At 35.1% G+C, this 12,590-nt stretch overlaps 1 protein-coding gene across 1 annotated transcript in view; it reads left to right on the plus strand.

Annotated features, from left to right (window-relative positions):
- The window catches only part of LOC106467889 (pyrethroid hydrolase Ces2e-like), a 23,657-nt gene that overhangs the window by 5,174 nt on the left and 5,893 nt on the right, over window positions 1-12,590 (plus strand). The window contains exons 5-8 of the mRNA XM_013928273.2: window positions 1,442-1,632; window positions 6,700-6,847; window positions 7,385-7,590; window positions 9,588-9,729. Of these exons, the coding sequence (XP_013783727.2) occupies window positions 1,442-1,632; window positions 6,700-6,847; window positions 7,385-7,590; window positions 9,588-9,729 (687 nt within the window). The remainder of the gene's footprint in view (window positions 1-1,441; window positions 1,633-6,699; window positions 6,848-7,384; window positions 7,591-9,587; window positions 9,730-12,590) is intronic.

Here is a 12,590-nt window from a genome sequence, read left to right on the forward strand (position 1 = left end):
AAATGTTTTTAATTGTGTACCAGTTTAACGTTGAATATTATTTATGATTTTAACTTTATACACAAGTGCCAAAATACTATAATTATTGTTGTGAGTTTAAAGTTAGAAGGCTGCTTGAATGGCCAATGAAAGAAACTTCATTATAAATAACAAATGTATAACGTTTCGACAAGCTTTTGTCATCATCAGGTACAAAAGCTTGTTGAAACGTTGTACATTTGTTACTTGTAATCGTTATTCCCATTACCCATTCAAGCCGTCTCCAAACTTTATTTTCTAAAAGTAGGTTCCTCGTCATCAAAATTGTAACGAGAAGAATTATCTTTATAATGATACTGTTTGTGTGTTTATAGTTAACCACAAAGTTGCACAATGGACTATCTGTGCTCTGCCCACCAGCGGTATATATCGGCAGACATACCGTTCTGAATTGTATGTATCTATGTTCACTTGATTTTTTTTCAATTTTCGCACAGTTTGGGACAAAAATGTTTTGAAATTTGTCTGTATACTCTTCATCCCCACAAAACATCAGCAATAGAAATATTTATTTAGAGTTTTGAGAAGTCCCAAAAGTCGAGTATTAAGTGTTTTTGACAGGTTTGGTTGATTTCATTTGCTTTAGAATTGGCATTATAAGTCTTTCAAAACAATCTAAATTCAGATTTTTGACCCCCCCCCCCTAATGGCACAGCGGCATGTCTGTAGACTTATATCGCTAGTAACCGGGGTTCGATACCCGTGGTGGCAGAGCTCAGATAGCCCTTTGTGTAGTTTTTTTTTTTAAATAACAAACAACAACAACAGATTATGGACATTTCCAAATACCCCCCTCATGAAAGAAATTTAGAATTATTTACGTGAAAAATTGGAATTAACAAGTAAGGCATCGTTTAAAACAAATGTGTACATTTAGATTTTAGAACTTTTCATACTGGGGCCCATAATTGGGGACAAAAAGATTTTAGGTACTCAGAACTGGTTACAAACCTAACAAGAACTTGTAAATGGGAGGTTCAAAATGTTAAGCATAGTTGTTATTTCCTTTGAATTTTCACGAGTAATTTGCTAGTTCGTGTACCATCACAGTTAAGACGATTAGGAAGCTTTTGGAGAAAAAATAAAAGATCCACCGTGACATACAAAAATTTGGTAAGTAATACAAAATGGTCATGCCATACGAAAAAAGTTACTAAAGAATCCAGTGAAAAAACTTAAAACATTTCACAAAATTTAGAACGTTTAAGATAACAGGTGTTTTCGCTCTTTGTGGCCCCCCAGTGGCACAGCGGTATGTCTGCGGATTTACAACGCTAGAAACCGGGTTTCGATATCCGTGGTGGGCAGATAACTCATTGTGTAGCTTTGTGCTTAACTTAAAAAACAAACAAACGCTCTTTGTGATTTTAGATTGCTTTGATATCTTTAACTTTTTTTTCAGGTCTGTTTGCAGCAGCCATTGCACAGAGTGGAAGCTCTGTGGCCAGATGGGCTGTTCAACGTGATCCGTTTCGTTACGCCACCCGTTTGGCTAGAAGTGTTGACTGTCCAAAGAGTGCCAACACTAAACACCTTATGAGATGTCTTCGGCGAGTGTCTGCAAGCTCTCTAGCCAGGACAACCCGCATGGCGGTAAATATATCTATATAAATAAACGTCAATATGTGTGTGTGTGTGTGTTCCTTATACGTTTCCACATTTCTTGATCAATCAGCACCAAACTTAACACAGTGATACGGGATGATATGAGGAAGATCATGGAGAGCGGTTGGACCCTCCCCCATCTAATTTCATATCTAATTTTGGAAAACTGCTAATATTGTATATTGCATTAGAATGAACCATGTATCCACTATTGAATTATTGAAAACAGTATCTCTTTCTTTTCAATATTGGTACCTTTATTGCACATTTAATGTTTATTGTGTTAAGAAAAGAAAACAAAAGCACAATTTCCAATCGTTTGTTACAAACGAGTTTTTATTTCACCAGTCCAAAGGAAGGGTACTTCAGCTAGTGATTCAATAAGAAGCTAGTATACATGTTTGTAAATTAATTCCAGTGAACTTGACGAACAGACCACCGAAGTTAAATATATCACAGCTTTACTTAACAATGTTATGCATCTTGGAAAAACAAATTTGTATGAGATTATACAGAAAATTTTATTATAAATGTAACCACGCAAAAAAAAAACACTGACCAGTACTGTCGCCAAAGATTTGGGAGTCTTGGTGCCAATCAAAGTTCCAGAGGATGCTGATGTTTGTGTTCTGCACGCATGACCTAATGACCTACAGGGGCCGGATCTCTCAGTATTGTCCTTTCTACTTGTTTTTATGCTCGTTCTAATCCTCGCGCCTACTTCCACCCCACCCTCATCTACTTTGGTATGTAATTCTTAAATCAATGTAAATATTTCACGCTGTGAGGCAAGGAAGTCATTCTGATAATGGTGGAAGGTAGAGTGAGGTGGGGGGGGGGACTTTGTCATCATATACAACAGTGTTTGTCCCAAATAGCATATTGAATGAGCAAAACTAGGCACTTATTGTATTCCTGATATCCCTAGGCAGGATTGTTAACTTATTCCGAATGTGGATCCCTTCTAGTTGGCTCCCCGTCGTTTGAATTATTATCTTTTTCATTTGCTGTCGCAATCATATCCAGAATTTTGCTTTCACTCGTGATATCTAAGTATGATATTGCTGAATTTAATGTAATATTGAAATGTCTATAAAACCACAAGACGACGCGGCAACGATAATCACTTAATAACTATGAACTACCAATCGAAAGATAAATGAATGCCAACCGAGGAGTAAAGAGACTGAGCATGCGCGATTACATCACGTTGCAACTAAAGGAATTTCCAGGTCAGATCGGAAACTAATGACGTTATAAAAACTGTACTTCTGTCATCTTTTATGTGATTATATTCTATCCTGCAAATTCTGGCAGGGAAGAAGGGGGCAACTTCCCGCAAATGACGCTCCTATTAAATACTTTTTCCGAAATTAAAAAAAACAACATTAAATATCAGTTGGCTATAAGTACATCTAATGGAAAAGCTATACTATAAAATATTGTTCTTTAGAGAACAAATTTTCCAGAATTCTAAACTCATTAAATAGACAAACAAACAAGTTTCAAACAAGAATTTCAACAACCCAGGCGCTTCGAAAGACGACATAAGTGACATAATGTTTATCTAAGGTATCCCACCCTGACAACATGGAACTGTTTGGATTGACTTTCATCATTTTTGTGAAACGCTATAGTCGTTCTCTACAATTAGTTATACACAACCACAAATCACGTACGTTTTATATGGAAGTACTGTAAAACTTGACTAGCAATCTGAGGGTCGCGGGTTCGAATCCTCGTCCCACCAAACATGATCGCCCTTTCAGCCGTGGAGTCGTTATGAACTGACGGTAAATCTCACTATTTGTCGGTAAAAGAGTAGCCCAAGAGCTGGCAGTGGATGGGGATGACTAACTGCCTTCTCTCTAGTCTTACACTGCTAAATTGTGGTCGGCTAGCGCAAATAGCCCTCGTGTAGGGGCCCGGCATGGCCAGGTGGTTTAAGGCACTCGACTCGTACTATGAGGGTCGCGGGTTCGAATCCCCGTCACACCAAACATGCTCGCCCTTTCAGCCGTGGGGGCGTTATGAACTGACGGTAAATCCCACTATTTGTTGGTAAAAGAGTAGCCCAAGAGCTGGCAGTGGATGGGGATGACTAACTGCCTTCCCTCTAGTCTTACACTGCTAAATTGGGGTCGACTAGCGCAAATAGCCCTCGTGTAGCTTTGCGCGGAACTCGGAACAAACCAAACTAAACTGTGAAAGTTGAACAAAGGCTAGACCTCATCCGCCTACCAATATTAATTGAGAAAATACCAAGATATTGATTTAAATGGTACTTTAATGTTTTTAAACAGGGTCTAAATTGAATATACAGTTTATTCATAACACTGAAAATTGTTTAATTTGCTGATAAGCGCAATTTTAGGTTATCTCTGTCATTGGTTGATATATTTTTTACAATTACATTTGTAACTTTGTAGTTGTACCGTTTCTCCTTTTCTGTACTAGTGCTACGGATTAAATGTAGTTTACAACATCGCGGACATATTTAAAGAAGTGAGAGAAGTGGAATTGCCACTTGTAGATACAGTTTTTGTCAACTTAGTGTAGTGCGCGTCGGCTTAGTGAATCAGTTTTTAAAGTTTTTCTAGAGTTACTTTTCAGTAATGAAAAGTTGAAGCTTATTAAGAGATTCTAAAGCTATACATCGTTGAGAATATATATAGATAACAGATGTACGACACGGCTTGATATCTTTAAGTTGGGCCAAAATACTATGCAGCTGTTTTCTCTATGATACATTGTGTAAACTTATTATTTGCTTCACGTGAAAATAAATTTAGATACTGTATCGTCATCTGAAAAGCGGACAAAAGTAATCAGCCGCATCAGTTTGGTCATAATATTGTTGTTATAAAACGTCACAGAACAAAAATTCACCTACAGACAGGTCACCAAAGTGTCCACTTTCAATAGTGGACCTGGCAGCAGCACAGACAAACTACACTTTCGAGGTAAGACTACAAAAATAAATGTATCACATTTATATTTCTACTCTAAATTTATGACTATCAGTTTTGATTCCATTATAATCTAGAACTGGTTATCGATAAATATATCGAACCCTGCCCATAGGCCTTAGAACGACGACGATATTCTGAGGGTAGTATGTTCATGGACTCTGTGCAACTCCAGATTTCTTCATAATTACACTAGTAGTAGTAGCACGCCTCCATAATAGCTTCTAATTGCCCAATAAATCACCATTCTGTTTCCACTGTTTTATATTGTTACGTCTCCGTTCGTAAGTTAATTTTCCGTAACTTCGTTCCGACGAAACTTTAGCGACACAAGTCCTTTCTTAAATAAAACTGGTTTATTCTTTCTGAATATAACTTTGCGATACACTTAATTTCAATAGTCGCGCTATAACAAACGCTATAACAACGAACGTCTCACATGCTCAACTTCAACAATACTCAGTTCAATTACTCATTCTCCCCGCGTCGCTTCGTGGCCGGTCTTATATATACAAGACTAACACACATCTAGTAAACGCTAGGGCATTCAGGAAGAACAGGATATTTCTAGAAAGAGGTGGCGTGATACTAGTCACGTGACCTCGCTGACGCAACAATATGCTTCTGAAACAGCTCAGGCTGGCAAATGTCGTGCACCAGCGTCACATCCAGTCTCTAAAGGCTAACTGCTAATAAAAATTAGTCTTTGGTGTCGATCATATCGTTTTTCTTAGGCTTAGCTTTTTACATAAAGTAATCTTTAGTGTCGACTATATCATTGTCTCTTAGGCCTAGCCTCAGACATAAACTAGTTTTTAGTGTCGACCATATCATTGTCTCTTAGGCCTAGCCTCAAACATAAACTAGTTTTTTCTGTCAACCATAATGTTTTTCTTAGGCTCATCCTTGACATAAACTAAAGTCTTTAATATTTGACTATATCGTTCTTTATTTACTTTGGTCTAGTCTTTGACGTAACTAGTATTTAGTGTCGTCAAAGTAATTTTTCTTATATTTAAACATAGAGAAGTGGCTACTACAAACATGGACGTCAGCAGAATTTTTTCCGGGGGGGGGAGTAGTGTGAAATTGTGAAGTGAATAAAAAACCATGTAAATTCATATACATAAACTGAATGAATAAAGATAGAATTATGTTTCTCATTTTCGGGGGTGGGGGCAAGTGCCCCCTTGCCCTCCTGCGGAAACCCATGACTACAAAGAATAATTGCATGAGAAATGCTTTCATGAATGAACTAAATTAAGAAGTTTACTCTTTCTTTAAGGACTGAAGATAATTATTATTGTGTTAATAAAAACGTTTTTAATCTCAGAAGTTTAGTATCATTACGTAAAACAAGTGGAAGATAAAAACTGATAAAGTTGACTTTCTCTAATACCTGCCAAAATTTTTCAACATGTTTATGTCTATATAAAGTAGAGCAGCGTTCAGTGGTTGAAATGTTTTACCATTCCTCATCACAAAGATAAAACTGGCCACCATATTACTTTAGAGCTTTGTTTGTTGTTAAATGCAGAGCTATACAATATTCTATGCCCACAACGGTCATCATAACCTGACTTTTAGCGTTATAAGTCCATATAATTAATGCTGGGTCACTGGGGAGGATAAATTAAGGCGTATCCCATAGAATAATTAATGATAAGAAAAATAATTTTTAATTGTTGTTGTTGCTATAACACAAAGTTAAAAAAGGTTCTATCAGCTCTCTGTCCACCACAGGAAATCAAACCTCGGATTTTAGCGTTATAAGTCCATAAACTTACCGGGGAAACACTGTTATTTAACAAATAAAGCCATATTCTTGTCATATTACCAGCTTTTTTTTCAGTTAAAACTTATTTTTAATTGTTCATTTATCATTATTTAACCCTAACTATTCCCTTGTATCTTTCTTTGTTTTGTTTTTCTTTTGTATTTACTCACATTAACCTTATAATTAAATTGTTTTTACAGAAAACTGATGAAGATGGATTCTGTATAATATGAAAGGTACAAACTATGTATATTTTTACAATCGCCTTGATCTGCTTGTTGTTTACCAGTTTAATAAAAACATTTCTAGGATGCTCTCGGAATCAGTTTTGCCCCAGTGGTGGATGGATATTTCTTACCAGACTATCCAGAAAACCTGATTCAACAAGGCCGATATAACATGGTTCCCTTCATGACTGGTTTCACAAAAGATGAAGTCTCTATATGGATGGAACTCTGTAAGTTTATTTCTATATGATTCATATTAAGTTGTATAAGTACATTTGAAGTTAGAGCAACCTAAATATATATATATAAATGAGGTGATTGAGCTGGGTAATTAGAAGCAGAAATCAATCACAAAAATAAAATAAAATGTCCAAGTAACAACTCTATACTTTTATTTAAATATAAGGGCTAGGCTAAGGAACACAAATACGTGGTATGCAAAGGCATATTTAATATTTCTTATTTTATTTACTCAATAAGGTGAAAACTTCAGTTCACTAAAAATTTTCAAACATTTTCATACACACGTTTCTAGCTGTGTAGTTTTAACAATAAAATGCTGGTCGAAGAATGTGGTTACGTTCCTTTCATTCCATACTTTTCTTGCAATCATCTGAAGGTCACTGCTTCTTCTGACCTCTTAAGCTCAGAAATAAAGATTACGTTTGTAAATAAAATCAATGCTTAAATTTAAGTATATATTCAAAAAATTTTACATTTTAGTATTGATTTGTTTGTGATATTTCATATTTCTGTATTTGGCTTAGATGAAGATCCTACAAAAACCAAGTTAAAAGAATATTTAAAAAATTTACTGGTCCCAAAAGTTAATAATTTAGACAACATGGAAGCATTAGTTCACGCTGTGTACACCGAGTATGTTACTAGAGGGCGCCAACCTAATGGACTCAACGACTCGATATTGAACGCGACAGCAGACGATATTCCTATTGATATTCATATTTTAACGCAGGTAAATATTCACCTTTAATTACTAAAATGCCATGGTCAACAGGGGACGGAGATTTTGTTGATTAAAACTAAATAATAATTCAATGAATTATGAATTTTAAAGTGAAACTTAGTCATGTCAACACTGCATATTTTATAAAATATAGTATTTTTATATACTAAGATTTAATTCCTGTCGGAGTATTAGAAAATTTGCAGTCTTTTTGTTAAGATGTACCTATTTAACTTACGAATAAGATGAAGTTTTGAAATATCTATTTGTGGGTAATAGGTTTAATTCTGTACAACGTTTCGTGTCTCATGATCACGTACAACATTTAAAATACAACTACTTGTCCCTTAAATGTTGTATGTGATCATGTCTCAGTGTTATAGACGAAACGTTGTAAAGAAATAAATCTATTACCCACAAATAGTTGTTTCAAAACTCGCAAATTGGTTAAGAAATAGTAATAACTTGATATAGTTTTTTTTTCCATTGAAGAAAGATAAGTAACAGTAACAAAGTTAGTTATTAAACACTTATAAATCCAACAAGGCAATTTGCTCAAATTTAAAGAAATAAACTATTTAGATGATCACGTAAATGAAGGCCTAAAATCACTTTCACTCTCTCGTCTGTTACTTACAATGACCGAAATTAGAATTTGCTTTCAGAAGGTACTGCTAATTTACTGACTTCAGCTTTCCAGATAGGTGGCGTCGCGAAGTCGGTCTTTAAGTAGATTGTTTTGTTTTTGTTTTTGAATTTCGCGCAAAGCTACACGAGGGCTATCTGCGCTAGCCGTCCCTAATTTAGCAGTGTAAGACTAGAGGGAAGGCAGCTAGTCATCACCACCTACCGCCAACTCTTGAGCTACTCTTTTACCAACGAATAGTGGGATTGACCGTCACATTATAACGCCCCCACGGCTGAAAGGGCGAGTCGAACGCCTTATCCACCTGGCCATGCCGGGCCCTTTAAGTAGAACGCTAGTGTCAACTTCAGCTGCTTCTGGGATGGTTCCATATATTTCCTATAGGATCTCCCTGAAGTGAAGAGGACTCCAGGTAGCCTAACGGTAATAGTGATAATCACACTGACCTACCCAAAGCAGAGCAATGCACGTGCATCACAAGTTCAAATACCAAGGTTCCAAAATGTTCATCAAGTTTTCAATTGAGTAGAGAGATACAATATGCAAAGTTGCTTACATTGAAACCATCACAGGACAGTATACTGCCGAAGCACGTTAACTTCACAAAACGGCGCGTTCTCAACGTGCTCTATATTATTTCTGTGAATATTGCGCTTACCAATAAAAATATACCTCATTGAACTATTTAAAAAATTAGACTGTAATTTAAACTTTTAACAGCGACATATTTTCAAATTAAGAAAGAATAATTTGTATCCTCTCACAGAAAAATAAAAACTACAACTATTAGGAAGGTTTCATTGACCAAGCCCCCACAGTGGCACAGTGTCTGTGGGCTTACAACGCTAGAAACGGGGTTTCGATACCCGTAATGGACAGAGCACAGATAACCCATTGTGTAGCTTTGTGCTTAACTACAAACAAACAAATCATTGAACAAAATGGGGACTTCTAAGACACATAAAAGAACTAAATGCACTATGCTTTTGTAAAGAAAATTGGTAATATTGGAATATGAAATGAAATTTTTTTTAAATAATATATTTCAACCACCTATTTGGCTACGACACGTTGAACATCTTGAATGAAACATCTTTATAGTCATTGTTGAATCCAGACCTTTACACGGGGGGTGGGGGACTGGGAGAAAGATTGTTTGTTTGTTTGTAATTAAGCACAAAGCTGCACAATGGGATACCTGTGCTCTACCCGCCACGGATTATCCGACTTTTATTTTATATATGATACTCAATTATTCCATATAACACATGGCAGGATGAAAGATAAAATAATTTCATAGATATTATACTTAATTTCTTAAATAAATTCCCTAAGTATTATATATATATATATATTTCAGATCCTTGGAGATGCTGGGTTTAAGGTTCCCTGTATGAGACATGTTCAGTTACTGGCTGACCACCACAACATGCCTGTCTACCTGTATGAGTTCACATACTCCAGCAGTGATGATTGGATAAGTAGGGACCAACCTTGGCTAGGTACGTGCAAGATCAACTTTCACTGTAATGTTGTTGTTATTGTTTCAATAAAACTAGGTCCGAGCGTGACAGAGTGGTTAACATGTCCGGCTGGGGATCTGCGGGTCCGGTGTTAGTATTACGTCACCGCAACAGAAAAAGGAAAGTCGCGCTTCGCACTATGGAGGCGTGGGTGCGTTATAAGAGTGATGGTCATATCCCAGTATATGGTCAAACATGAGTAGCCCAGGAATTGGTGGTGGGTGCTGTTGACTAGCTGCCTTCCCTCTAGTCTATCGGTTAAAAAAATAGGAACGGCTGGAGCAGAAGGAAATAAAATCCATTGTCTCATTGTTCTTCAATTTAAATCTTATTACTTTATTCTCTTTCTGCTGCTTTTATATATTTAAAAATCGTTGGTGAATTGCTGTGAATTGTTAGTATTTATAGGTCGACTTACTATGAATATTAATTGACCACTCAGTGGCGTAGGAAGGAGTTGCAAAGTGGGGGCACCCCAGTGTCCCAGCGATATGTCTACGGACTTACATCACTCGAAACCGGGTTTCGATACCCGTAGTGAGCAGAGCACAGATAGCCCTTTGTGTAGCTTTTTGCTTGGCTAGACATGCAGATTTTACAATGAGATGTTGACAGTATAAGGAGTTGATAAAAGTAGCTCCCGTGTTGCTAAAGGCAGTTTAATCAGAACATTCATATAACAATATAATTTACAGTTACTACATAGCTCAAATATGTAAAAGTGTGGGTGCTCTTGCACCCCTAGTATCCCCGGTTCAGACACCTCTGTCACTTACGTTCCAAAATGTCTAGACATTGTAATAGTTAATTGCAATATCAGTTTACAGATTTTACATTAGATTAGTACTTATTTGTTTAATTGATATATTTCATAAAATACGGGTTAAATAATGTTGTATATATATACATATAGCACCTAGACCGCTATTATGACTGTCGTATCCCGTGTGGCTTGATGAGCTCTGGTATTTGACAAAAGGCGTAGTCGGCACTTGATATAGCATGGTTGACATATTATAATAAATCATCCTTTGCTTTCGCTCATTGATTCTTAGAATTACTAATGTGATATTTCCAGTTGACACTTTGGTTGTATGACACCCACTATCGGCACAAGAAGTTTACTAGTTCTGGTGAATGACAGTAAATGAAATAATTATAAAAATAAATAAATAACCCTTGTTAACAATGAAATAAATAATATTGTGTTATGAACTATTACCCTAAAAACCTGGTTTGTAAATAATTTAAATATATTGATAAGAATTACAATTCACTTGCTTAATCTGATTCACACCCTAACAGTTGTTGTTCTTGAAAATTGTTGATATATATATATATCTTATATTTTATTCGGCCTGATGAGACCTGGTATTAGTCAAAAAGCATTGAATGTAGTAGTTATAGTGTGGTTGACATATTGTAGCATATTCTCCATTGCTTTCTGTAATGGTTCTTATTAGAATTAGGGATCCATTACGAATAGCTTGAAAAGGGTCGTATTTGTTTAATAAAAAGTATCTATATAAATATAACAGTACTGTCTGTTGTATGTCGTCTGTATAAATATAACAGTACTGTCTGTTGTATGTCGTCTGTATAAATATAACAGTACTGTCTGTTGTATGTCGTCTGTATAAATATAACAGTACTGTCTGTTGTATGTTGTCTGTATAAATATAACAGTACTGTCTGTTGTGTGTTATCTATATAAATATAACAGTACTGTCTGTTGTGTGTCGTCTGTATAAATATAACAGTACTGTCTGTTGTATGTTGTCTATATAATAATAACAGTACTGTCTGTTGTGTGTTATCTATATAAATATAACAGTACTGTCTGTTGTATGTCGTCTGTATAAATATAACAGTACTGTCTGTTGTGTGTTATCTATATAAATATAACAGTACTGTCTGTTTTGTGTCGTCTGTATAAATATAACAGTACTGTCTGTTGTGTGTGTTATCTATATAAATATAAAAGTATTGTCTGTTGTGTGTCGTCTGTATAAATATAACAGTACTGTCTGTTGTGTGTTATCTATATAATTATAACAGTACTGTCTGCTGTATGTTATCTATATAAATATAACAGTACTGTCTGTTGTATGTTATCTATATAAATATAATAGTACTGTCTGTTGTATGTCGTCTGTATAAATATAACAGTACTGTCTGTTGTATGTTATCTATATAAATATAACAGTACTGTCTGTTGTATGTGTTATCTATATAAATATAACAGTACTGTCTGTTGTATGTTATCTATATAATTATAACAGTACTGTCTGTTGTATGTTGTCTATATAATTATAACAGTACTGAACCTACAACAGACAGTACTGTTATATTTATATAGATAACATACAACAGACAGTACTGTTATATTTATACAGACGACATACAACAGACAGTACTGTTATATTTATATAGATAACATATAACAGAATCTATATAAATATAACAGTACTGTCTGTTGTGGTGTTATCTATATAAATATAACAGTAATGTCTGTTATATGTTGTCTATATAATTATAACAGTACTGTCTGTTGTATGTTATCTATATAAATATAACAGTACTGTCTGTTGTATGTTATCTATATAAATATAACAGTAATGTATGTTGTATGTTGTCTATATAATTATAACAGTACTTTCTGCTGTATGTTATCTATATAAATATAACAGTACTGTCTGTTGTATGTCGTCTGTATAAATATAACAGTACTGTCTGTTGTATGTTATCTATATAAATATAACAGTACTGTCTGTTGTATGTTATCTATATAAATATAACAGTACTGTCTGTTGTATGTTATCTATATAAATATAACAGTA

Source organism: Limulus polyphemus, unplaced genomic scaffold (genome assembly GCF_000517525.1).
Source record: "Limulus polyphemus unplaced genomic scaffold, Limulus_polyphemus-2.1.2 Scaffold2781, whole genome shotgun sequence".
Classification (NCBI taxonomy): Eukaryota; Metazoa; Arthropoda; class Merostomata; order Xiphosura; family Limulidae; genus Limulus; species Limulus polyphemus.